Source organism: Lampetra fluviatilis, chromosome 29 (assembly GCF_964198595.1).
Source record: "Lampetra fluviatilis chromosome 29, kcLamFluv1.1, whole genome shotgun sequence".
NCBI classification, from domain to species: domain Eukaryota; kingdom Metazoa; phylum Chordata; class Hyperoartia; order Petromyzontiformes; family Petromyzontidae; genus Lampetra; species Lampetra fluviatilis.
This window is the reverse complement of record NC_136303.1, coordinates 12,936,346-12,963,830: the sequence shown is the minus strand read 5'-3', so window position 1 is coordinate 12,963,830 and position 27,485 is coordinate 12,936,346. Positions and strand designations below refer to the sequence as shown.

General features: G+C 55.0%; 1 protein-coding gene across 1 annotated transcript in view; it reads left to right on the top strand.

The window, feature by feature from the left end:
• The first annotated feature begins 5,154 nt into the window (after positions 1–5,154).
• Positions 5,155–27,485, top strand: part of LOC144943077 (transmembrane protein 237-like) — a 44,754-nt gene continuing 22,423 nt past the window's right edge. The window contains exons 1-7 of the mRNA XM_078870241.1: positions 5,155–5,284; positions 6,387–6,418; positions 7,805–7,818; positions 8,354–8,416; positions 8,513–8,611; positions 9,333–9,426; positions 24,611–24,777. Coding sequence (XP_078726367.1) covers positions 5,165–5,284; positions 6,387–6,418; positions 7,805–7,818; positions 8,354–8,416; positions 8,513–8,611; positions 9,333–9,426; positions 24,611–24,777 — 589 coding nt within the window. The 5' untranslated portion in view covers positions 5,155–5,164. The remainder of the gene's footprint in view (positions 5,285–6,386; positions 6,419–7,804; positions 7,819–8,353; positions 8,417–8,512; positions 8,612–9,332; positions 9,427–24,610; positions 24,778–27,485) is intronic.

Here is a 27,485-nt window from a genome sequence, read left to right as displayed (position 1 = left end):
AGGCGGGTGGGAGCGAGGCGGGTGGGAATGAGGCGGGTGGGAGGGGGAATGAGGCGGGTGGGAGGGGGAGCGAGGCGGGTCGGAACGGGAGCGAGGCGGGTGGGAGGGGGAATGGGGCGGGTGGAAGGGGGAGCGAGGTGGGTGGGAGCGAGGTGGGTGGGAATGGGAGCGAGGCGGGTGGGAGGGGGAATGAGGCGGGTGGGAGGGGGAGCGAGGCGGGTGGGAACGGGAGCGAGGCGGGTGGGAGCGGGAGCGAGGTGGGTGGGAACAGGAGCGAGGCGGGTGGGAGGGGGAATGAGGCGGGTGGAAGGGGGAGCGAGGTGGGTGGGAGCGGGAGCGAGGTGGGTGGGAACGGGAGCGAGGCGGGTGGGAGGGGGAATGAGGCGGGTGGGAGGGGGAGCGAGGCGGGTGGGAACGGGAGCGAGGTGGGTGGGAGCGGGAGCGAGGCGGGTGGGAGGGGGAGCGAGGCGGGTGGGAACGGGAGCGAGGTGGGTGGGAGCGGGAGCGAGGCGGGTGGGAGGGGGAATGAGGCGGGTGGGAGTGGGAGCGAGGCGGGTGGGAGGGGGAACGAGGCGGGTGGGTGGGGGAGCGAGGCGGGTGGGAGGGGGAGCGAGGCGGGTGGGAGCGGGAGCGAGGAGGGTGGGAGCGGGAGCGAGGCGGGTGGGAGGGGGAGCGAGGCGGGTGGGAGGGGGAGCGAGGCGGGTGGGAGGGGGCGCGAGGCGGGTGGGTGGGGGAGCGAGGCGGGTGGGAGGGGGAGCGAGGCGGGTGGGAGGGGGAGCGAAGCGGGTGGGAGGGGGAGCGAGACGGGTGGGTGGGAGGGGGAGCGAGGCGGGTGGGTGGGAGGGGGAGCGAGGCGGGTGGGTGGGAGGGGGAGCGAGGCGGGTGGGTGGGAGGGGGAGCGAGGCGGGTGGGTGGGAGGGGGAGCGAGGCGGGTGGGTGGGAGGGGGAGCGAGGCGGGTGGGTGGGAGGGGGAGCGAGGCGGGTGGGTGGGAGGGGGAGCGAGGTGGGTGGGAGCGAGGCCGGTGGGAATGAGGCGGGTGGGAGGGGGAATGAGGCGGGTGGGAGGGGGAATGAGGCGGGTGGGAGGGGGAGCGAGGCGGGTGGGAACGGGAGCGAGGCGGGTGGGAGGGGGAATGGGGCGGGTGGAAGGGGGAGCGAGGTGGGTGGGAGCGGGAGCGAGGTGGGTGGGAACGGGAGCGAGGCGGGTGGGAGGGGGAATGAGGCGGGTGGGAGGGGGAGCGAGGCGGGTGGGAGGGAGAGCGAGGCGGGTGGGAGCGGGAGCGAGGAGGGTGGGAGCGGGAGCGAGGCGGGTGGGAGGGGGAGCGAGGCGGGTGGGAGGGGGAGCGAGGCGGGTGGGAGGGGGCGCGAGGCGGGTGGGTGGGAGGGGGAGCGAGGCGGGTGGGTGGGAGGGGGAGCGAGGCGGGTGGGTGGGAGGGGGAGCGAGGCGGGTGGGTGGGAGGGGGAGCGAGGCGGGTGGGTGGGAGGGGGAGCGAGGCGGGTGGGTGGGAGGGGGAGCGAGGCGGGTGGGTGGGAGGGGGAGCGAGGCGGGTGGGTGGGAGGGGGAGCGAGGCGGGTGGGTGGGAGGGGGAGCGAGGCGGGTGGGTGGGAGGGGGAGCGAGGCGGGTGGGAGCGAGGCGGGTGGGAATGAGGCGGGTGAAAGGGGGAATGAGGCGGGTGGGAGGGGGAGCGAGGCGGGTGGGAACGGGAGCGAGGCGGGGGTGAGGGGGAATGGGGCGGGTGGAAGGGGGAGCGAGGTGGGTGGGAGCGGGAGCGAGGTGGGTGGGAACGGGAGCGAGGCGGGTGGGAGGGGGAATGAGGCGGGTGGGAGGGGGAGCGAGGCGGGTGGGAGCGGGAGCGAGGTGGGTGGGAACAGGAGCGAGGCGGGTGGGAGGGGGAATGAGGCGGGTGGAAGGGGGAGCGAGGTGGGTGGGAGCGGGAGCGAGGTGGGTGGGAACGGGAGCGAGGCGGGTGGGAGGGGGAATGAGGCGGGTGGGAGGGGGAGCGAGGCGGGTGGGAACGGGAGCGAGGTGGGTGGGAGCGGGAGCGAGGCGGGTGGGAGGGGGAATGAGGCGGGTGGGAGTGGGAGCGAGGCGGGTGGGAGGGGGAACGAGGCGGGTGGGTGGGGGAGCGAGGCGGGTGGGAGGGGGAGCGAGGCGGGTGGGAGCGGGAGCGAGGAGGGTGGGAGCGGGAGCGAGGCGGGTGGGAGGGGGAGCGAGGCGGGTGGGAGGGGGAGCGAGGCGGGTGGGAGGGGGCGCGAGGCGGGTGGGTGGGGGAGCGAGGCGGGTGGGAGGGGGAGCGAGGCGGGTGGGAGGGGGAGCGAAGCGGGTGGGAGGGGGAGCGAGACGGGTGGGTGGGAGGGGGAGCGAGGCGGGTGGGTGGGAGGGGGAGCGAGGCGGGTGGGTGGGAGGGGGAGCGAGGCGGGTGGGTGGGAGGGGGAGCGAGGCGGGTGGGTGGGAGGGGGAGCGAGGCGGGTGGGTGGGGGAGCGAGGCGGGTGGGTGGGAGGGGGAGCGAGGCGGGTGGGTGGGTGGGAGGGGGAGCGAGGCGGGTGGGTGGGAGGGGGAGCGAGGCGGGTGGGTGGGAGGGGGAGCGAGGCGGGTGGGAGGGGGAGCGAGGCGGGTGGGTGGGAGGGGGAGCGAGGCGGGTGGGAGGGGGAGCGAGGCGGGTGGGAGGGGGAGCGAGGCGGTTGGGAGCGGGGGCGAGGCGGGTGGGAGGGGGGTCGAGGCGGGTGGGAGTGGGGGCGAGGCGGGTGGGAGGGGGGGCGAGGCGGGTGGGAGGGGGGGCGAGGCGGGTGGGAGGGGGGGCGAGGCGGGTGGGAGGGGGGGCGAGGCGGGTCGGAGGGGGGTCGAGGCGGGTGGGAGAGGGGGCGAGGCGGGTGGGATGGCGGGCGAGGCGGGTGGGATGGCGGGCGAGGCGGGTGGGATGGCGGGCGAGGCGGGTGGGAGGGAGGGAGGGAGGGAGGGGGAGCGAGGCGGGTGGGAGGGGGAGCGAGGCGGGTGGGAGGGAGGGGGAGCGAGGCGGTTGGGAGCGGGAGCGAGGCGGGTGGGAGGGGGAGCGAGGCGGGTGTGAGGGGGAGCGAGGCGGGTGGGAGGGGGAGCGAGGCGGGTGGGAGGGGGAGCGAGGCGTTTGGGAGCGGGGGCGAGGCGGGTGGGAGGGGGGGCGAGGCGGGTGGGAGGGGGGGCGAGGCGGGTGGGAGGGGGGGCGAGGCGGGTGGGAGGGGGAGCGAGGCGGTTGGGAGCGGGGGCGAGGCGGGTGGGAGGGGGGGCGAGGCGGGTGGGAGGGGGGGCGAGGCGGGTGGGAGGGGGGGCGAGGCGGGTCGGAGGGGGGTCGAGGCGGGTGGGAGGGGGGGCGAGGCGGTTGGGAGCGGGGGCGAGGCGGGTGGGAGGGGGGGCGAGGCGGGTGGGAGGGGGGGCGAGGCGGGTGGGAGGGGGGGCGAGGCGGGTGGGAGGGGGGGCGAGGCGGGTGGGAGGGAGGGAGGGGGAGCGAGGCGGGTGGGAGGGGGAGCGAGGCGGGTGGGAGGGAGGGAGGGGGAGCGAGGCGGTTGGGAGCGGGAGCGAGGCGGGTGGGAGGGGGAGCGAGGCGGGTGGGAGTGGGAGCGAGGCGGGTGGGAGGGGGAATGAGGTGGGTGGGAGGGGGAGCGAGGCGGGTGGGAGGGGGAGCGAGGCGGGTGGGAGGGGGAGCGAGGCGGGTGGGAGCGGGAGCGAGGCGGGTGGGAGCGGGAGCGAGGCGGGTGGGCGGAGGAGCGAGGCGGGTGGGAGGGGAAGCGAGGCGGGTGGGAGGCGGAGCGAGGCGGGTGGGAGGGGGAGCGAGGCGGGTGGGAGGGGGAGCGAGGCGGGTGGGAGGGGGGGCGAGGCGGGTGGGAGGGGGGGCGAGGCGGGTGGGAGGGGGGGCGAGGCGGGTCGGAGGGGGGTCGAGGCGGGTGGGAGGGGGGGCGAGGCGGGTGGGATGGCGGGCGAGGCGGGTGGGATGGCGGGCGAGGCGGGTGGGATGGCGGGCGAGGCGGGTGGGATGGCGGGCGAGGCGGGTGGGAGGGAGGGAGGGGGAGCGAGGCGGGTGGGAGGGGGAGCGAGGCGGGTGGGAGGGGGAGCGAGGCGGTTGGGAGCGGGAGCGAGGCGGGTGGGAGGGGGAGCGAGGCGGGTGTGAGGGGGAGCGAGGCGGGTGGTAGGGGGAGCGAGAGGCGGGTGGGAGGGGGAGCGAGGCGGGTGGGAGGGGGAGCGAGGCGGGTGGGAGGGGGAGCGAGGCGGTTGGGAGCGGGGGCGAGGCGGGTGGGAGGGAGGGCGAGGCGGGTGGGAGGGGGGGCGAGGCGGGTGGGAGGGGGGGCGAGGCGGGTGGGAGGGGGGGCGAGGCGGGTGGGAGGGGGGGCGAGGCGGGTGGGAGGGGGGAGGCGAGGCGGGTGGGAGGGGGGGGGCGAGGCGGGTGGAAGGGGGGGCGAGGCGGGTGGGAGAAGGGGCGAGGCGGGTGGGAGGGGGGCGAGGCGGGTGGGAGGGGGGGCGAGGCGGGTGGGAGGGGGGGGCGAGGCGGGTGGGAGGGGGGGCGAGGCGGTTGGGAGCGGGGGCGAGGCGGGTGGGAGGGCGGGCGAGGCGGGTGGGAGGGGGGGCGAGGAGGGTGGGAGGGGGGGCGAGGCGGGTGGGAGGGGGAGCGAGGCGGGTGTGAGGGGGAGCGAGGCGGGAGGGAGCGGGAGCGAGGCGGCTGGGAGCGGGAGCGAGGCGGGTGGGAGGGGGAGCGAGGCGGTTGGGAGCGGGAGCGAGGCGGGTGGGAGGGGGAGCGCGGCGGGTGGGAGCGCGGCGGGTGGGAGCGAGGCGGGTGGGAGCGAGGCGGGTGGGAGCGAGGCGGGTGGGAGCGAGGCGGGTGGGAGCGAGGCGGGTGGGAGCGAGGCGGGTGGGAGCGAGGCGGGTGGGAGCGGGAGCGAGGTGGGTGGGTGGGTGGATGTGGGAGCAAGGTGGGTGGGTGGGAGGGGGAGCGAGGCGGGTGGGAGCGGGAGCGAGGCGGGTGGGAGGGGGAGCGAGGTGGGTGGGTGGGAGTGGGAGCGAGGTGGGTGGGTGGGAGGGGGAGCGAGGCGGGTGGGAGCGGGAGCGAGGCGGGGTGGGGAGGGGGAGCGAGGTGGGTGGGTGGGAGTGGGAGCGAGGTGGGTGGGTGGGAGGGGGAGCGAGGCGGGGGGGAGTGGGAATGAGGCGTCCCGTCGCTTCTCGTCACGTGACGCAAGCGCCGCTGCCGCGCCCTTTGATGACGTCACCCGAGTTACCCCGAGCGACCAGCCGCCCAAGACGCGCGGTGATGAGCAACGGCGTAAGGATACACAATAACACTACAAATACTACTAATACTACAAATACTACTACTAGTAGTCAATACTACTAACACAGACACCACAAACAACAACACTAGTGACTACTAGTCACCACTACTACTAACACAGACCTCACAAACAACAACACTCGTCACTACTAGTCACTATTATTACTAACACGACAAACACAAATACTCACTAACACTACTACTACTACACACTACAAATACTACTCAATACGACTACTACTACCACAGAGACACTACAAACAATAATACTCTTACTAGTCACTACTACTACTAACACTGCTACTACTAGAGACACTACAAACAATATTACTCACACTACTACTACTAACACTACTACTCACTGCCACAGACACGATTACAGAAACTTACTGCAGTAGAGACGCATTCACTGTGACTACTCACACACCACACTACTCACAAATAACCCTACACGCAGCACTCGACAGCACGATAACAACACATCTCATAATTTACCTCCCAAAAACGCAACTCACCACGATCGACAACAATACACGTGTATTTTAAAGACGCGTTTACAGTATTTTTTGCTGCTATACATTTCCACACGATAATAAACTTCATTGAGATTTCAATTGTGACCAGGTCGCTTCTGAAAAACGTGATACATAGCTCAGTGGGCCTTACCTGGTAAAATAAAACATTGTTTAATACTAACACAACTGCAAAATTGCTGAATTAATCGTTCCGTCCCTTCGGTTCCGTTTCTTGGCTGCTGTTCCGTGATTACTCTTCACTGAGTGCCATCATTCCCGTGTAGCCGTGACGCCTCCTGCCCAAGCCCCCTCACTCTCCGTGGCAGTCAAAGATGATGCCCGCAGTATCCCGCGTGCGTTCTCTCTCACCCGTGTGCCCCCCTCTCAGTGGAATCCATGCATCTCTCCATGCTTGTTTGCACACTTTACATTTTCTGCGTTAGCGACCACATTTCTGAGCCATGTCAGAGCAGTTCATGCTCATTCATTAAAAGAGTTAATACTTCCACAGACAACCGTTTGTTGGTAAGCATTACAAAATCCATGCGTATGTATGATTTTGCTATTTTCTTTTGCAGAATATTCCTCGGGCTTTGCCACCTCTCCCCGTGTAAGATGAATTGTTACTTCAATTTAGTTAAATAGCTGCAGTGCTAAGCCACGTCACCTACAACTAGCAACATGCAACTTATAACTCAAACGTGTAATTTTAACCATAAGAAGCCGATGCTGCTTTTGTGTTGTTACATCAAAAATCCGCTTGTAAAAATTGATCAGCAAAAACATGAACCTTGGAGCGAGGCAAGGCCTCATTGAAAATAACCGTGAGACAAGCCAACACACACACACAAATGATCCTGGGAGACACTGGGAATGCGTATAAGTCAGTTGGTTAAATTAGACTTTAACCAGGTAAAACACAACGGCATTATCACTTACAGAAAGCCACATTTTTGGGACATTTTACTATCCTTAAAAGAGCACCGTGTTATTAATGATCGTTTGCATTGTCCTTTACTACTCGCCTTTTTGCGGCCTTTGATCTCGCAATGGTGAGATATCTCCATAAATGAGGCTGTCTCGTGCAGGCCATTCAGTTTCACGAACAGTGCATACTTTATATTCTTGGTTCTTTCGGTAAAGTCACGTAGAAGGGAAACAACAACATAAGAAAAATATAAAACAATACAATTCTCACGACGCTTTGACTTCAACACAAGCAATCATCATCAGGTGTGAAAAACAGCAAGAAATTTAGAAAAAAGTGGCGTTTTTTTCTTAACGTCAGCACCACGGACAGCGATTTTGGCAGTTCAGATGGACGAGTCCATCTATGTTCGGAAAAGAGGAGGGGGGATAGGAAGAGAATGGAATGCGGTCTGAAAGTCACCATAAACGTGAACACAATCAATTAAGACCCAAAATGGTTGATCAAATTCTTCCAATGACTGCTAAGCCAGAATCCATCTTCTCGGTTGAAATTGTTTCTGTGTTTGTATATGTGGATAGCCTCATGAACGAATCTCTCATGGTAGCCAGATGGCTTGCAGAGAACCTCTGTCTTGGAGAAGTCAATGTCAAGTGAGCCCACTGAATTATAAATCGCTGTCCGTGGTGCTAACGTTAAGAAAAAAACGCCACTTTTTTCAAATTTTTTTGCCATGTTTTTCACACCTGATGATGATTGCTTTGTGTTGCAGTCGAAATGTCGTAAGAATTTTATTGTTTAATATTTTTATTATTTTATTATTTCCCTTCTACGTGACTTTACCGAAAGAACCAATAATATGAATCCCCGCAGTCACGAAAGCTTTTAATCTAAATTTAGTGCATACTTTATCAAAGCATATTAGCGTTTTTTTTATATTACAGGTATGGGCTATGCCTTGTAATTGGTGTTTGGTGTTTGAACGTCTTAACACTTGTATTTATGCCAAAAAAAATAAAGGCGTTGCATCACTCAATGTATTTTATGTGTTTGTATTTTTCTTTACAGAAAAGAGGGTGAAGGTAAGTGAATGTTCTCTAAAACTTTATGAGGTGGTTGTTTTGGCTTAATGCATTAATGCCTGTGGCAGGGTACTGGTCCAGTAATGGTAAGAATCTAACGTTATTTTAAAAAAGAGTCGGACATGTGTGCTGGAATCACACTCCAAACTTCAACATTTGGGGAAAATAACCCACCAATGACAACTTGGTAGAACCACATTGCAACATCGGCAGACTAGGTCCATCTGTGAAATAGCACCTTCAAAGATAGCAACAACCCCTGGTGCACTCGTTTGCATGTAAGGCCCATGAGCACTATTGGATAAGAGTTATTGCTTCATAATACATTTTTAAAAGTTACAATTATATATAGAGTTATTCATATTTTAAAAATGAATGTGTTTATTGTTACAGGATAATTAAAATGCTGGATTGTATTTCGCTGCAGAGTACTGATTCATCTCGCATATCTACCGGTGTCATATAGAACCATACACACGTGGTTTCTCTGGATGGGACCCCATCCTAGTGATGGTGTTGTGTTTTTCCTGATTAGGTGATGATATTCCACTGACATCTGTAAGAAAGAAGAAAAAGAAAAATGTCAACACAAAGTCAGGTCTGTAAATGCTTCATGTCCACTACTTTTTATATAATTGGCTGTGTTATGTTCTCTGAACAGTGCCTTATCAAGAAACATTTTCACTGTTCACAGAAATATTTACTGAAAAGACAGGATCCAACAGTGAAAAGGAATCGGAAATCCCAGCTTCAGTGGTCCAGAAGAAAAAGAAAAAGCAAGCACATGTCACAGGTAATGCTGCTGGGTCATGTGCAATAATGCACTGCACATTATTGTCGGTCTTTACACACCCATTCAAAGATAGTCCACAGTCATCACTTGCAAAACTTTTCATGTGTAATGGAATACACATTTTTTAAGGTCGGAAACAGCCATGAATCAAAATCAACGAACAAAAAATTAAAAGTGTGCAAAGAAGCATGGAGAGAAGCATACTTGCAATTACTGTGAGAGACAGGAAAATAAACACGTGCATTAGAAAGTGCATGCAGGTTAATGACATCATCCGAACTGTTAAGCAAAGTCTGCTTGGCTTGGAAGCTTCATGATCAGAAGGTACGATGGACCGTGGTTGAGAATAATAACTAAGGAATGGAACATGTCCGAGAGAAAGAACACCGAGGAGGAGAATAAGTGATTAAACCGTGTGCTCGGTGCTGGATTGATTGTTGCAATGCAACTTTTTTGGATTGATCATGGCTGTTGATACCTTGGGACAGAGGCTTTTCCTCTTTCCAAGCTGAGGTCATTACAAGCCAGACATGAACAGAGACTTCCTTGTGGAATGCCACAGTTGCACAGTGGTGGTGTGAGAGGTATTTTTGTATAAGCAGCATTCAAAGGCACAAAAGTATCTTAATATGATAACACAAAGCTGCAAACACATGTTGTGCAAGAAAGTCAGTTATGAATTTCAGTGTGATATTTTTTCTATTTCTGATGTCTTCTCTAGGCAATGGTGAGACATTCTCTTATTCTATGGAACAAAATACCCCAGGTCTGCCCGAAGATGAGAAGGTTACTCGAAAACCCAAAAAGAGAACCAAGTAAGACAATTCCATCAGTCTTTTGCTTATGATCAGAATATGGATATGTAGTATGCACATGTACATCCAACAGGGGTGGTAACGTGGCCCAGTGGTACCACATTCACCGCTTATTGCAGAGGCTTGCGGTTTGAACCCAGCAAGCCACTCTGGTAAAGACTGCGGGTCGATAACCATAAAAGACACGCCGACATCACGGTCCAAATTAAAATGACTCTCAATTTCCTTAAGTAGAAAACACTTGGCAATTGTCACATTGTGATTTTTGATGACTTCTGTGGTATTTTTTTATTTTAAATATTTTTTTGTATATTTATTTAATACTAGCGGGAAGAACCCGGCGTTGCCCGGGGGGAAAATATATTTCAAAACTTGTCTTCTCTTAAAAACATAACATATACATATGTAGTGGGCACAAACGGATACTCAGACGCGCAGGCTGGAGGCAACACATTTATTAGTCGACCGCGCTAACACAAAGGGGTAACTGCCCCTTTACCAGATGCTAACCTAAGGTGGTGGTCTACCGGGCTAACTACACTAGCTACACGGGGAGTAGCTACTACGGACAGGACCCCAGCTTGGGTCCTCGTCCCGGGTGGGTCTTTGTCTTCAGGCGGAGGCAGCACGTAGAGTCTTCAGGATGATAACAGCCCCGTCCCACTGGGGACCTGGCTTTTTATCCCGTGTGGCGGGGCTCGCTCAGCCCCTAGCCACGACCCCCTTCTCGAACTCTAGAGGAGGTTACCCCAGCCCCCCTTTTGGGGGCCCCCGGGTAGACATCTCTGGTCACGTGTCCTCCGGGGTCAACCAGAGTGCCGTGGAACCCCGTTCCCGAAGACGGCACCCCCCTGTGCGCTCTATCCATTAGGGCTGGCAGTCCATGCTCCCTCAGCACCACGAGGCCCGGTACTGCATCCCCATTCATTTGTGTCGGTGATATCAATACATTGCATGGCGTGCCCCACACAGTAACAACCATCACCGCCCCCCCCCCCCCTTCGTAACATTCAGCCGTCCCGGCTGACAACTCCCCCTTAGCAACTAACTATCAATCGACCTAACTATTTAACAAGAACAAAGTGCGCCTCAACAAACCAAGAACAATAACAACAATTAACAATTAAATACCCAAACCCACCTATACAATATTTACACTATCAACAAATGTACAACCCAATGGGGAAAAAGGTAAGCCCCGACAACAACACAACTAAAAAAAAAAATTTGACACGCGACGCCGGAATCCCCTCCATCGCCCACATCTCCCACCCTCACCGTGCAACAACGCCCACGAGCACAACACAGGCTAGGTTCAGCCAATAGCTGGCATGACACAACGAGCGCGACAACCAACCGATAGTGTGGGAGCGTGTGAGCATGGGGATCACGAAGACCGAGTTTTCGAGCGAGTCCGTGTGGCAGGGCCCCCAGGGTAGTTGGGCGCGCCCTCCACCCGGCTCCTCACGGAGAACGGTTGGCCGGGCCGACATGCTCCCGTCCTCTGAAGCCAATGGAGCCGGTGCAGATGGAGAATGGGCCTCGTCAGTCGCGCGGCACCTGAGTAAGGAGTCACAATGCCGCGAGGGTCGATCACAGCGGGCACATCCCCCAGCTCGTCTGACACATCAGATACTCAGCCCCCGCGTTTTGGAGATGGGATGAATACACGAGGAGCGATGAAGGGTTTTAGAAGCGACGGATGAACAAACCATGTCTGCCGACTGAACCGAATCTGAACACACTGTGGTCGGACCACCCGAAGCACATCGACTGGTCCCCTCCAGGGTTTAAGCAGTTTGGACGACGTCCCCATCGGCACCTGAGGACAGTGCAGCCAAGCTCTCTCGCCAGCAGCCCAGGCATGGGCGGAAGTATGGAAACCCCTCAGCCGCTCGGTTAGCCAATTAGCGTGATGCAGAGTTTCCCTGGAAGCCTCGCATGTTTCGGAAAGCTGAAGGGTAAGGCGAATGGCATCCGAGATGGTGGACTTATTTTTGTCAGGCGCAACACGTAATTGGACATCAATTGAGGGGTCATGGTCTCTGCCGTACATGAGAAAGAACGGCGAGTAGCCGGTGGACATGTGTGGAGCCATCCTATAGGCGGCCAATATGCAAAGCATATTGTAGCGCAGCATGGTCCGAGCGCACTGTAAATCGTCTGCCGTACAGGTAGGGGCGGTATTGTTGCGCAATAAAAACGATCGCCAGTAATTCCCGGCGCGTGACACAGTAGTGCTGTTCGGCTAGCGACAACACCCTGCTGCCGTATGCAATGACGCACTCCACCCCGTTGACAACCTGGGACAGAACTGCGCCGATGCCGGTGTTGCTCGTGTCTGTGTCAAAGATGAACGGCGCAGCAAAGTCGGGGTAGCGGAGGGGAGGGGCGTTCACCAGGGCCTCGTGGAGCGCAACAAATGCGGCCTCATCCTCCCCCCAATGAAACTTCTGACCTTTAGCCGTCAAGGCGTGGAGGGGTTTCACGATGGTGGCGAACCCGGCGACAAAACGGCGATAATAGGACATGTGATCTGATCCCATCTGTAAAGGATGTCATCCCTGACATTCAATACCCCGGCGTCTACAAACTAAGCTGTGTCTGCGGCAGTAGTTACATTGGGGAAACTAAGCGACATGTCTCGGACCGTGTTCGTGAACACAAGGCAGATTTGAAACACGGTAGGACCAATACCTCAGCTGTGGCTGATCATTGTTTTAATGTGGTGGGCTCACACGATATTGATTTCTCTAAAACGAAGGTACTTTGCAAACCCACTGGCTATCAACAAAGATTCATTCATGAAGCCATCCATATATACAGACACAGACACAATTTCAATCCAGAAGATGGGCACAAACTTAGCAATCATTGTAAGGATGTTATTAACCAGTTACAGTCATAACTGGCTGTGATGTTCCCATCCTGCTACCTTCCGATGTTAGTTGTTATTTTCAGCTCTCCGATTTTACATTAACAGGTTCAATTTCTCACACCAACACAGCCACCTTCGCGCGCCGTACCTTGACATGGCGGTGGCTCTGCAATCTTCCATTAACATGCTAATCTCTCACATTAACATAGCCACCTCAGCGCGCTTGCCGTGGAGGCCGCTCACCGATCTTACATTAACATGCTAATTTTTACCTGGCAGCCCTTTAATTGGTGGAAACCCACTGCCAATCGCGGTCGCTGCCCATCACTCAGATCACACGAATTCTGTGGCAAGGTTATGTAAATAATTTCCGAAATGATGGTAGCAGATGTTCTTGTATCAATGAGCACCCACACCTCAACACCCTGCACGATCCTAATGACTGCCGATGATCCTGCCGCCGCATCGATGATACGATGCCCCAACACCGACCACTGACCCGGACGCCGCGGCCATCCGCCACCCGCCACAACCCGATTCTCACGCTCAGTAACACGGCGAGGAGTAACAATACATGAATCCGACCCGGCACGCGAACAAGATGCATGAGGTGACTGTGACGGCCGGGTGTGTGATGCATCGTGACTCGCCCATGGACTCGGAGGTGCAGAGGTCGGTAGAGTGGAAGATGACGCCGTCGTGGATAATTTCCCCTGGTCGGTGCGGCATCCCCTGAGATATGACCCGGCAGACCGCACTTAAAACAGACGATGAGAGCACTCCTTGGACGAAGAAGAGTCCCACCCCATTGGTCTCGCTCCCCTCAACGATCTGCATCGCCTTTCCCGCGAGAATCAACGTTGACCGATGCACAGACTTGGGGGGACTCTGTGCCTTCAGGCGCCTCCGTATTCCCTGAAAGTCCTGCGCAAGCAGCCACCCCAACTCGCCGCCGCAAGTTAAAGTGTGCTTGATTGCATCGCGCAACCTTGAGTGAAGATAAGTCGTCCTCTTCCATGGCGGGCAGGAAAATATCCAATTCTTGGGCCAGCATCAAAATGAGCTCCAGCACCAAAGAGTCCAATCCAATTTGGCTTGAGTCGTTCCTACGCCCAGCCAGCAAAATGGCAGCTGCCCGCACGGGCTGGAGCTCCCCCATTTCCCGCCAACAGCAGCGGGGCTGTCCAGACGCGGCTCTTGCACTCCAGCGTCTTCCTCCGGCTCCTCTATGTCTAACTACACCACCAACGCTGCTGCTGCGGACAACAAGTCCGCGAGGCGGGCGCTGCGCATCCAGCGTGCTTGTCCCGACGACGGTAGCGCGGAGACGTCAGTTTCCTCCTGCTGTTCCGCCAGGAGAGCCACCTCAGGAAATTCTCCGGGGTCGCAGTCCCCGGGGCTGTCTGGGGAATCACTTCCCTGCTGTCTTCCTCGTCCGAAGACACCATGGCAAGAAGTTTCTTTCTCGTGAGCATCGTACACCACTAGAAGTTTCCGCTAATTATTTTAAGCACTTCTGACACCAGATGTGGTGGGTTCACTGAGAAACACTAACTCGGGAGGCAACATGTTTATTTTATGGACCACAACGGGATAACTACATAAACCGGGTCAGGACAGTCGGCACACTGCCTGACCCACTGTGCTGAGCATGAAGAACGAGACCCAGGGGAAGATGTAGCACGGAGGACTCCATTCCAGCAGACAGCACCGACCCAGCCTCGGGACCTCCCTTTTATGCCCCCCAGCGTGGCCTGGCTCCGCCCTCGGCCACGCCCCCTTTTGGAACCTACCAGAAGGTTCTGGGCCATACCCCACGTGTCCCTTCTGTCACCTTTGCCAGCCAACCGGGCTGCTATGTCCTCAGATGCCCCCCCAGCCACCAGAACTACGCCCCCTAGGGACCCGTTGCATGACATTGCATGCCCTACTGGCGGAGAGGACTACTACAATCCCAGCTCCTCTATCAGTAACTGGTGCTAAGCACCATAGTAACCAATTCTATGTCACTACATCAGTATCTATTGAATATTTAGTCGTATATATTAACTCTATTGTAGTATATACTGGCTACAGTAGCAACTACGAACTCTATAGTAGTGTAGTGGATTCAACTGAGTTGCAGACGTACTCTTTGGACACATTTATTAACACCAACACAAAGGTGTAACTGCCCCTTTACCAGATAACAAACCTATGGTGGTGGAACACCAGGCTAACTACACTAATCACACTGGGAGTAGCTACAAAGGACAGGACCCCGGCCTGGGTCCAGGTCCACCTTCTCGAATCCTCACCCGACACGTGACCACCCCTAGCCCCCCACTTGGGGCCCCTGTGTAGATCTTACCCGTCACTTGCCTTCCAGGGTCAACCAGAGTGCCATGGCCTACATTAACCCCATTAATGGCCGGCACCCTCACACCCCCTCCTATAGGGGACAGCACTGCATTCCGAGCGTGGTGCCACTCAGCGCTCTATCAGCGCTCACTGAGCCCCTCTAGGGCTGTAAGTACAGAACAACAACACGAGAAAAAAATGCAGTAAACCGCGCATGCTCAGAATCCCCTCCATCGCCAACATCTCCCACCATCACCGTGTAACAACACCCGCAATAAAGGCTAGGTTCAGCCAATAGCCGATACGGCCTACCAAGTGTGACAACCAACTGACAGTGTGGGAGTGTGTGTGTGTCTGGGGATCACGAAAACCGAAGAGTTTTTGATCGAGTCCTTGTGGCCGCGCCTCCAAGGGAGGTGGGCTCGCTCTCCCTGGGGGTCCCGGGGGGAATATGCATATGTACCGTCGAAACAGGCTCCTCACGAAGAGCAGTAGGCCGGGTCGATGGGTTCTCCTCTCCCGAATCCAGTAGAGACGGCGCAGGCGGCTCGGGGAACGTCAGACGCGCGGCACCTGAGGACGGGATCACACGACTCCGCTGAGGAGCAACCTCAGCGGGCACACAGCTCAGCTCGCCAAACACATCTGACACTCGGTCCCTGTGGTGTGGAGATGGAATGAACTCGCAGTGAAAGGTTTGAGGCTTGAGGGATGTACAAACCAACTCCGCCGCCCCAAGCGGATCTGGACACACTGTGGTCAAACGACCCGAATCACATCAACTGGCCCTCTCCAGGGTTTTAACAATTTGTGCGACGTTACCCACCGGTACCTGTGGACAGTGCAACCAGGCTCTGTCCCCAGGCACCCACTCATGTGCAGAAGTACGGAAACCCCTCAGCCGCTCATGGGCCAATTGGTGCGAATCGGAATTTACCCTGGAAGCTTCCCGCGCTTCGGAAAGCTTTTGAAGGGTCAAGCGCACGGAGTCAGAAACTTTAGATTTAGCCTTGTTGGGTTGGCTTGTAACTGAACATCAACCAGGGGGTCATGTTCTCTTCCATACATAAAAAAAAAAATGGTGAGTAGCCAGTGGATGCGCGAGGGGCCATCCTATATGCAGATCGGACTCTGGGAATATGTAAATCCCAGTCGAGTTGGTGGTGGACCACCAGACTAACTACACTAATAACACTGGAAGTAGCTACAATGGACAGGACCCCGGCTTGGGTCCAGGTCCACGTGTTGATGACTCTTCTCGGACGTAGAACGTCGAACGTAGATCTTCAGGATAACAACAGCAACGCTCCCCCCCGGTCCCTCTGGGGACTCGGTTTATATTCTCACTGGTCGTGGCTGGCCCCGCCCTTGGCCATGACCACCTTCTCGAATCCTCTAGCAGGATCTGGCCCGACACCCCTAGCCCCCCACTTGGGGGCCCTGTGTAGATCTTACCCATCACGTGCCTTCCGGGTCAACCAAAGTGCCATGGCCTACATTAACTCCATTCATGGCCGGCACTCTCACACCCCCTCCTATAGGGGACAGCACTGCACGCCGAGCGTGGTGCCACTCGGCGCTCTCTATCAGCGCTCACCGAGCCCCTCTAGGGCTGGTACTACACCCACATGTACGGGGTGTCCCCGATGGCAATGCATCTCACGCCATGCCTCGCTCGAGCCGGCACCACTCAGGGACATCCGCGATGTCACTACAGTAGTATCTGTAGACTCTATAGCAGTATATGCTGACTCTATAGCAGTATCTACTAACTCTATAGTCGTATCTACCGATTCTACAGCAGCATATACTAACTATAGTGGTCCCTACTGACTCTAGTATTATCTACTGACTCGGTAAAGTCACGTAGGTAGAAAAAAATATGCTGAGAGCGAGTGAACCCTGAATTATCAGATATCTGAGATTGCAAAATGGGCCGGGTGTCTGATGTGTACCGACTCGCCTGTTGGGATTGAGGTTGAGCCGTCGGAGGGGCAGCGGGCGCCGGAGCAGCAGTCGGTGTCGGAAGGCGATTCTGGCATCCCCTTGCGAAGTTTCCCGGCTGGCCGCAGTGGAAACAGGCAAAAGGCGGCCCCTGCGCCACCCAGTCCTCACGTTGACGTTGTCTCCAGCGCCATCGATGGCGCGCAGCGTCCCCCTGTCTACGATTCCATGGCGGAACCACAGCAGCGACGTCCCCCTCCGAAGACACATCGCCGTTCGGAACCCCAACCACTTTGTTCAGCAACCATCCTTTCGGTTCCCCGTCACGGCTGGGGTCCCCCGTCCACTCCACCATCTGAGACTAACACTGTAGATTTTTCTGGGCCTGAAGACACCTGGCGTCCCACCGGGACGTTTGGATGTCTTTGTCACACACAGGTAAGACCACCCCCATGTCTCTAGACAATCCCAACATCCGTTCCATGACGAGTGAGTCGAGGGCCTCCGGATTTACGCCAGGGTAAACAGCACCCGCTAACGCCAACAGCGCGCTGCGAGAGGCGTCTTGGCTTCCCCTCGCCTACGTTGAAGAAATTTGCGTCGCGTGTCGGAAGGCGGCTCATACACGCCCGCCATCTCGGCATAAGCACCTTGAAGTGTGGACTTTTTCTCGGCAGGAATAGCTCTGAAGACCGCAAGAGCGTCGTCATCCAAAACAGTCAGCAGAGCGATCAGCGCCTCCTCCTCCATCCAATGTACTCAATGGAAAGCCGCCTCGAATCGCTAAGTGAAGGCACTTCATGAGGCTATCCACATATACAAACACAGAGACAATTTCAACCGAGAAGATGGATTCTTGCTCAGCAATCATTGGAAGGACGTGATAAACCATTTGGGGTCTGATTGTGTTCACGTTTACGGTGACTTTCAGACCGCAGTCCATTCGCTGGCATTGACTATATATCTTGTGTATTCTCCTCACGGATCTTTGCTCCGCTGCAAGTCTCCTGCTACCACTCTCCCATTACATATTTTGTTGCTTCCTCTTAGTACCTTTCACGTGACGGTCAATGGTATGGTGTATAGCGGATTGTATAATAATAAATAGTATAACAGTGTAATGTTTAATATATGGTAGTCATTATATAGTGTAGTGTATACCCAGTTACTTAATGTTAATAGCTCAGCTTATTGGAGAGTATATTGAGCACATTGATTAAATTGATGTAGTTTATATATATTCTTTTCACATCGGTTTATTGTATGGTAGTTGGGTAGTTGCAGTTATTTAGCGTCAATATGCTAAATTCCTCTGTTGATATGTAAATTTAGCTTATTGGAGAGTATATTGAGTATTGATGATATTGATGTGGTTTATATTTTAGTTTTTTATCGGTTCACTATATGGTAGTCATTATATAGTGTAGTGTATACCCAGTTACTTAATGTTAATAGCTCAGCTTATTGGAGAGTATATTGAGTACAGATGTAGAGGAGTAGAAGAGGGTAGTGGCGTCATGTGCGCTGTCCGGTGTGATGGCGTCACGGGACGTGGGGTCATGCGCTCTGGACGGCGCAATGATGACACAGCTCCTCGAGTATAAAGGGGGGACCCTGTGACGTAAGCGGGGTTGTAGCTGGAGTCAAGGGTCGAGAGAGGGTGAAACGGGCAGCCAGGGGCAAGAGGGTAGGGATAAGGGATATAGCACAGCGCCAGGGCTGGACGTGGCTGTGCTCCTCGGTCGGCCGTGTTGGCTGATCTCACGGCCGGTGCAGAGGAGACAGCACAGGGCAGCTGGCTGTGTTGGGACCCAGTGGAACCGAGCTCGGGACCCCTAACCCCTGGGAAGTTGTTACACACTGGTGTATTCCCATAACTTTAATAAACCCTTGGCGGAAGCCCTTAAACTTACCTCCGTCTCTGAGTGCGTCCCGGGAACTTCTCAACACATTTATTATATTGATGTATTTTATATTTATATTTACAATGAAATCGTAGTCTTGGTGGACTTCGAGCCACCGAGAGAGCTGGCCGGATGGTTGATCAACACGCAGAGCGTATTGCAACGCCGAATGATTTGGAGCGTTCGGTAAAAACGCTGACCGTACAGGTATGGCCTATATTGCTGAATGAAATAAACAATGGCCAGCAGCTCACGTCGGGTTACGCAATAGCGTTGTTCAGCAGGAGACAGAACCCTGCTCCCGTAGGCCACGATCTTCTCAATGCCATTGATATTCTGGGACAGCACCCCACCGATCCCAGTGTTGCTGGCATCGGTGTCCAGAATAAACGGTTTTGCAAAATCGGGGTAAGCCAAGGGCGGTGCCGCCACGAGTCAAACGCGGCCTGTTCAGTGTCCCCCCAATGAAATTTCACCCCTTTTGACGTAAGGGCATGCAGTGGCTTGGCAATCATCGCGAAGCCAGCAACAAAACGTCGGTAATACGACGCAAAACCAATTAAACTGCGAACATCCCCAGCAGAGGTGGGGGTAAGCCATTGGCTAACGCATTTGGTCTTTTTGGGGTCAGTGGAAATTCCCGAGCGGCTGACTATGTGGCCCAAATAGCGCACAGACTCACGCAGAAGATGACATTTCTGCGGCTTGAATGTCAAGTTAGCAGCACGCATCTTCAAGAAAACAGCGCGGAACCGTTCAATGTGTTTATTGAACGTGCGGCCAAAGACGATGGCGTCGTCAAGGTAAATGAGACATGAGTCCCACTGGAGCTCAGCGAGGACGAGCTCCATGAGCCTCTGAAAAGTCGCTGGGGCCGAGTGGAGACCCATGGGAAACCTATTAAACTCGAAAAGGCCCTGTGGTGTCCGAAAAGCAGTCTTCGGTTTAGACGCCTCGTCGAGGGGAAGTTGGCAAAACCCCGACAGCAGGTCTAGAGTGGAAAAATAACACTCCCCTGCCAGAGCATCCAATGACTCATCTATACGTGGGAGAGGATAGGCGTCAGCCACCGAAATTTTATTTAGGCGCCGAAAATCAACACAAAAACGAAGACTGCTATTGTGCTTTTTTACCAGCACTATCGGAACACCCCAGGGACTGGTTGAAGGAGAAATTATATCAGCCGCCAGCATGTCATCAACTGCCAATTTAACATGCTGTTTCTCCGCCGGGCTGAGCTGAAATAGGTTTTGACGGATAGGGGCAGCATCACCAGTATCAATGTGGTGACGCAGCAGCTTGGTGCAGCCAATATCGAATTTTTATTTACTGAACACATCCGAGAATTCTCGCAAAAGAGCCCGCAATTTCATCTGCTGTGACCTGGATAAATCGCCAGCATCCGCGCAAAGTGCATCTAACCATCCCTTGTCTGATTTGGGAGGAGGTTGAGGCTGCGGGTCATCAAATACATATCCCACGACCTCGGTCCCCAGGGGCGCCACTGTCATGTGAGCGAGCACAGTCCCCTGTGGAACGACGGGTTCGGACAGGCCAACATTCAAAACTTGCAAAAATGGCTCCCTGTCGGCCGCTACAAGGGTCTGTGCAGCCACCAATGCTAGGCCCTTAACCGCCATGTTTGAGGGCCCTAAAAGAACACCATGTACCGAGGCATTAGGAGCGAGCGGTGTCTTTAATCACAGGGGTACGAGCATTTGTGCTCCAGGCGGAATGCGTACTGTGCAAGCCGCGAATGCCTGCACAGAGGCATTGGCCGTGCGTGGATGCGTGGTCGCGGGTAAAACCGCCATTCGATGGCCCGACGGAAGTTCAATACACCCCTGATCCACAAGGATTTGAATGGGCATTTTGGCGAGAAAATCGGTTTCCAGGAGGCACGGCACTGCGAGGGAGGGAGAAAGAGACTAAAACAGGGCAAACCAATTTGATATCACAAATCGTAATTTGCGACCGAATTTGTCCAATAATACCCAGCGAACTTCCATTAGCTGCAAAACACGGAACATAGACCTTCTGCAAGGGTCGACATTGCACCGGCAATATGTTATAAATTAAGTCCGAGATGATAGTGGCCGATGCACCGGTGTCGACTAGAACGCGAACCTCGACACCTTCAATTGAACCCACAACCACCGAGGAGCCTGTCGTCGCTGCGACCACTCTATGGGCTAGCTCCGACCACTGCCCAGGTCGGAGCGGCCATGAAGAATCACCAGACCACCACACATCATACGCCGAATCACGAGTGTTGTCAATGGTGCGTTGCAGTGTATAAGGTGTGAGTGAGGGCCGAGCGTGAGGGGTGCCGCGACTCGCCTGTTTATGCCGCGGTGCGTTGGGTGCCCTGCGGTCCTGGCCACGGGATCCGGAGGAGCGTTGACGAGGTGCACGGCAGTAGGTGGAAATGTGGCCTCGGCGACCAGAGTGGAAGCACGTGCCAGCAGCTTCCATGCGCCAGCAGCTTCTGGAGGACGAGAGCGTCTATGGCCTCATCGTTCATGCGGGGGTAAGCCGCTCTTGCCATGGCGAGTAGTGTGGTATGGTACGCCAATGGCGATTTTTTTAGGTTTGCATTGTCTCTCATAGAACCGGTGGCGGGCGGCGGAAGGAGGTCCGTAGACATCGGACATTCTCCGACGTGCCGATTGTAGAGTTCTTTGTTGGTTGGGAATGGTGATGAGCGTGGCGAGAGCGTCGTCCAAGGTGGCCGGCAGTGCCCGTAGCGCCTGTGCGTCCGACCAGCCCACCATCTCTTGGTGGCTGAGGAAGCGACGCTGGAACACCGTCCAGTCGCCCCCTGTGGACGTGAACTCGCGGAAGATGGGCAGACGTTGTTGGAGAGCAGCCGTCTTTTCTTCCTCCGCTTGCTCAGACTCAATCCCGAACGCAGCGATCGCCTGGCCTACAACGTCCATTGTACAGCGTCGCTGCTGTGATGACGTGGCGTTGTCCGAGCAACTTGCGGAGGCAGCGTCGCATGCCGATGACGCGCGTGCCATGATTGGCTCTCAACGTTCCCAGCGTGCACTTGATTTGCGCTTCCGGCGGAAGCACGTGATCCTCCTGTGGGAAATTTGAATCATTCCGGGTTCTCAATGGCAGAAACGTCCGCCGGCGGTTGGTCCGCCCCGCCCGCAGCCCCCAAGTTGATTTCTTCAAGGATGGAAGCTGCAGCATGCAGCAGTTGGGCGAGATGGCCGTGCGCAGCCCGGATCTCGTCGCCCGCGGCAATCGGCGGTCGGGCTGCCAGTTGGGCGGCCGGCTGCATTTCTCGCATCTTCAGCGGCGCTCTCCGCTCCTGCAGGTGAGTCGGAGTTTTCTTCATCCGGGCCTTGCACATGGACTGTGCGTCTTGTTTCCATGTTCGTTTTCAACCACTTCTGACTCCAGTTGTAGTGTTGTAAATAACAGATGAATAAACTCCTTAAAGGCACACACTGGTTTATTGTCTTTCTTTCGATACAGTCCCTACACACATGGAGGGATATACGGTTCCCTCACCCATAGCTTAAGGAGGTACAGCCTCCGTACCTGGCGGGACCTATACACGGGTCTGGCTGCTAGCCTAGGGAGGTACAGCCTCCGAACTGGCGGGAGCTATTCTCAGTCTACCCGCTAACCTAGCGTCCTCCGGCTGGGACCTAGGGGAGGCTAGCTTGACCCACCACTGGCTCGGTGGGTCCCCTGATCACTGGTCGTGCAGAGCCTTAGCTCTTAGAAGAGCTGGAAGGCTGGGGAGCCAGGGTCCTGCCTGCCAGGACCTATTGTCCCCTTGACCACTGGAACACTGAGCCTTAGCTCTTAGAAGAGCTGGAGGGCTTGGTCCAGGGTCCTAGCTTCTTCAGCCTGGGCTTCGGTCTTCGTGTGAGGAGAACTGGCGCGCGCTCCCTGCGCTCGCCCTTTTATACCCGTTTGTAACTGTCTTTATCCAATCCCACGCTCCCTCGTGGAACCCTCTGATTGGTTCATTACAGTCCGTGGTTTCGATCCTCTTTTACCTCATCTGACCCCTGGCCGTTGGTCTGGCGAGAATCTGTGTTTACGATCCGCTCTCACCTCTCCCTGGCCCCGGCCGTTGGTCCCAGAGCGGTAACGCTGCATTGCCCCTCTGATACATAGTGGCCCCGCAGGTTTCCGAATAGAGTGTCTAGCACCTCTACGCCTGCATAGGACCCTGACATCTAAGTTGTGTCAGCAAGTTAACGAGGCGCAGTCCTACTGGGATTTGCACGTTCAGGGGGTTCTCATGGCCTATAGAATGGCTCCTCACGCTTCTACTGGGTTCTCACCTTTTTCCCTTATGTACGTGAGAGAACGGGACCCCCCCATAGAAGTACAATTGAATATGGAGCCGGATAAGAAGAAGGTTGCTATACCGGGCTTTATGCATCTTACCCTTAAGCAGTTGTCGGAATGATAATTGGTTTTTTACCCTTTTATCTGGCAACATTGACCACAATACTTGCAGTCGGAATGCAAACAAAAAACACAACTCTGATAATGTATGCACTGTCCTTGAAATTGATTGGTCCACACCCGAGACAGCTTTTCTTAGAGCCTAGTCTCACATGGTGTTGGACCAGATGATGCCAAAAGTGCACCTTTTGGCTGTCTCACGACAGTTGTCGGAAGCGCGGGAGGCATCCCAAGGGAATTCGGCCATGCTGCAAGCAGCTAATGAAAAGTTGGTGGAGCTCCGGGAATCTAGAACCAAATGGAAACCGGGGGATAAGGCTTGGCTGCACTGCCCTCAAGTGCCAGTGGGCACGTCCCCAAAATTGTATATACCATGGCAGGGCCCGGTTGAAGTGATTGAGGTTAGGAGACCCCAGAGTTTTCGGATCCAGTTTGGTCGTAGGCGTTGGCATGTACACCCATCGCAGCTGAAACCGTATTTCCCGCCTTACCTCAGCGTCGTTTTTTTGTGTTTTTTTTGTGTTTTTAACATGAATGATAATTTCCCCCGTCCCCACCGAGCGTTCTTGTGCATGCGCAGATGCGTACTTTGGCGCCGCCCACAGCGTTTAAAATGAATGAATTGTTAATTTAAGTACTTTAAATTTGACAGATGGTAAAAACGAATAGCGCGTTTTCGTCCCAGGACTTATTGCATGGTATCTGGGTACTTTTTTGATACGTAACCCCCACAGTTTGTCAGTTAAAAGCGTCACAAGGTACCCGCGCAGACAGACAGAAACACAGACAAAAATGTACATTTATAGGTAAGATAAATAGCAATATTAATAAAAACACCATAGGCTGTAAATGAGCTAAATTTGCTCTGAATGTAGACAAATAGATTTTATTCAGAAAACGGGAAGACACCTCACCCCTGAATTAGCACCGGTATTTCAAGGAGAGACTATATAATGGCAGAATATTAAGCCAATTAAATGTTTTGGTTGCAAATTGAGTTTTGGATTTTGTGCATCACACATAACTGGGAAACTACTATTCAGAAAAAGAAATGGTAAGCCATTGACAAGAGCACTGAAAAAATTACATGCATAGATCTTGAATCATTACAGTTACTCACATTGAGAAACGGACATAGTGTCACGCGTGGCTACTGAAGCAGGGCGGAGTGTTGAGTGAGACGGCGACTCATCAGCTCGGATGTGCAGCAAGCAGCAGCAGCAGCAAGCTAAAATTTACTTTTTATTTTACCAGGTAAGGCCTATTGAGCTATATAGCTTTTTTCAGAAACCACCTGGCCACAAATGATAGCTCAAAGAAGTGGCTTATAACGTGGAAATCTATTACAGCCAAATACTCTAAATGCATGTTCATTCTAAATGTGGATGAAAAAACTGGAGGACCTGGAGAAAAATTCACGCAACCATGAGGAGAGCGACATGCAAACTCCAAATATACAGCAGGCATCAGGGTTGGTATCGAACCCACAACCTCCTGTATACCAGGCGAGGTAGTTAACATCTCGCCACTGAGGTGCCCCAAGCAGCAGCAGCCGCCTGGTCCAGGCGCATGAACTGGCGGTGGCAATGGGGCGCCAGGTTGCCGTGTGCAGCAGACCTCGGGCGACAAGTCAAACTCTAAATGAGTGTTTTACTCTTCTCGGGTAATTTGATTGCAGGAAAAATCAGCAGAGAGATCAGGTGCATTACGAAAGTGATCTGCCAGTGGAAGAGGAGGATGTGGTGACTCGTGATGCCGTGGTGTTGGGACCAAGCGAGGCTCCCCTCTTCGTGTTGCCCACGAGCACCAGCCAGCCATTCAGCAAGGTCTTTGTTGAGAGGAAAAGTGAGTGTGACCTTTCACGTCGACGCGGATACAAACTAACTGCTACATCAACCTCTACGAGAGTCGTGAACATTTTGTATTTAAGAACGATCGAAAATAAAGCATTTTTAAGTTTAAACTAACTGATGCGAAGAGCAGTGCCACATAGTAATCCAGCGCTTGGTGAAATGCATAAATATCATCACATGCAGGAAACTCCAAATTGTTGGACTGAGCTGACCAGGAGATGGAAGTAATGCAAATAGATTATATCAAATGTATTTGTTTTGTAATATCTCTTCGCATGCCTGGGTTATTTATTGGTGCCTTATACAATATAATTTGGGTTTATTGAAATATATCACCTAGAACATCCCTTGAGATGGAACAACTTCATTCGCAAGTGTGTCCAAGGTTGTCAATTGTTGCCCACTTAACAAACACAATGACACTGTTTGTAAGCGTGTACGTCTCACTGTATGTGTGTGTGTCATGTGTAAGCATTTATGTCTGTTGAGTGTACTGTATAATGCGTTTTAATGAATCCACATCTCAAAAATCACCTCTTATGTGAGAGATCCTGTCTCTTATACACACACAGCTGCATGCATGTGTGGAATTGTGATTGTTACAAAGACAAAGATCCCCCATATATCCTTTTAACAGGTTGTTAGCGAAAACCTATGAAGGCCGGCACAGCATGTGTGGGGGTGGTGGCCAACACTTTTATCTCCAGAGTGCTGATGTTTACACACCATATGCGGCACTCATTTAAGGCTCAGTCGGCCTAGGGGAGGCCCAGGACTAATTCAGATTCTAGATTTGAAGTATTCGTGACTGCAAGGATTCATACTCTTCGGTTTTTTCGGTCAAGTCACGTAGGTAATTTTTTTTTTTATAAATTACATTTATTTTCATTTTTTACCTACGTGACTTTACTGAAAAAAACAAAGAGTACTAATTCAAATTATCGATACTGGTGTAGGGTCTTGTAAAATCACTTAGACTGACACGTTGTAACAGGTCACCTGCTTACACTTTACTCTTTGGTTCTTTTGGTAAAGTCACGTAGGTATAAAATAAAATAAATCACGACGTTTCGATTGCAACACAAGCAATCATCATCAGGTGGGAAAACCACAGCAATATATTTTTTTTGCTGAAGTGGGAGAGAAATGCCGTGGTAAGATGTTATATAGGTAAGAAAAGGGGCAAGAGGAGGGGGAGAGAGGGGGGCGGGTTGTGGGGTAGGGGGAGGGGAGCGCTGCATAGACGCTAGGAGAGGGACGTGAAGCTGGACGGGGGGAAGTGGGCGGGGCTGGAAGTGGGAGGCTGAGAGAGCTGGGGATGCGGGGGGGGAAGTTAATTCGGAAAAATAGACTAGTACCCGGCAGATATGATAGACAACAACCATAAAGCAGTAAGGGTTTATAACTTCAGCTGAGAAGATGGATACAAATTGAGCAATCATTGGAAGGATGTTATTAATCAGGTAAAACCCTAACTGCTTTATGGTAGTTGTCTATCATATCTGCCGGGCACTAGTCTATTTTTCCGAGTTAACTTCCCCCCGCATCCCCAGATCTCTTGGCCTCCCACTTCCAGCCCTTCCCCCCGTTCAGCTTCACGTCCCTCTCCTAGCGTCCACGCAGCGCTCCCCTCCGCATCTCCAGCTCTCTCGGCCTCTCACTTCTTGCTGTGGTTTTCCCACCTGATGATGATTGCTTGTGTTGCAATCGAAATGTCGTGATTTATTTTATACCTACGTGACTTTACCGAAAGAACCAAAGAGTATGGATTCCTGCAGTCACGAAAGCTTCAAATCTAGATTGCTTACACTTTATTAGCCTATTCTTGCACCAGTTGTAGGCACTCCTATCACTGTCTCTACAGTCACTTCTGTTAACCAATTCTCACTTATCTACGTTCCACCTCGCTAACCTGCTCACAGCAGCTCTCGTTTTCAGCAGCTCTGCACTCAAGGCTCCGCACACTGCAGCTCTCACCCAGAGGCTTGCACACAGCAGCGCTCACACAGAGGCTTGCACAGAGCAGCGCTCACACAGAGGCTTGCACACAGCAGCGCTCACACATCTTCTCACACAGGCTTGCATTCAGCAGCTCTCACACAGCTTCTCACACAGAGGCTTGCACTCAGCAGCTCTCACACAGCTTCTCCCACCTCTGCCCTCGCCTACGCTCCCTCAGACCCACTCACTCATCCGCCCCGGGCGGGGGTATTAACTATCACCCGCCCGGCGACTCGTGAGGGTTGAGGTGCGTTCCCGGCTTGAGCGGCAGCGGTAAGACGTCTTCTCTCGAGTCCCCAGCAACATGAACTCCAGCTCCGCACTCACGCGCGTCCTTATATTTCCCTCCCAATTGTCCAGCTCCTCCCTTGTGTCTCTTTAGGGCCAGACAGGCTGGCCTGTCAGGCCATCAATCACCCCTTATCGCACGTCTCTCTGGCAACAGCTTCTCTCCCAAATTAGGTGGCGGTTTGCCCGTGCAACCTCATGTTGTACACGCACACGTGTTTGTCCTCGGTTGCCCTTGGCCAACACTGTGCGCCATGTATTTCACCACACTACACTGGTAATGGCTCTGAGTGGGAATCGGATTTAGGTCCCCCATTTTATATCGCAGCACGCTAACTGCTGTGCTACTGCTTCCCATGTGTGTGTAACAGACAAAGATCCCCCGTATAGCCTTAATAGACTAGGAGCAAG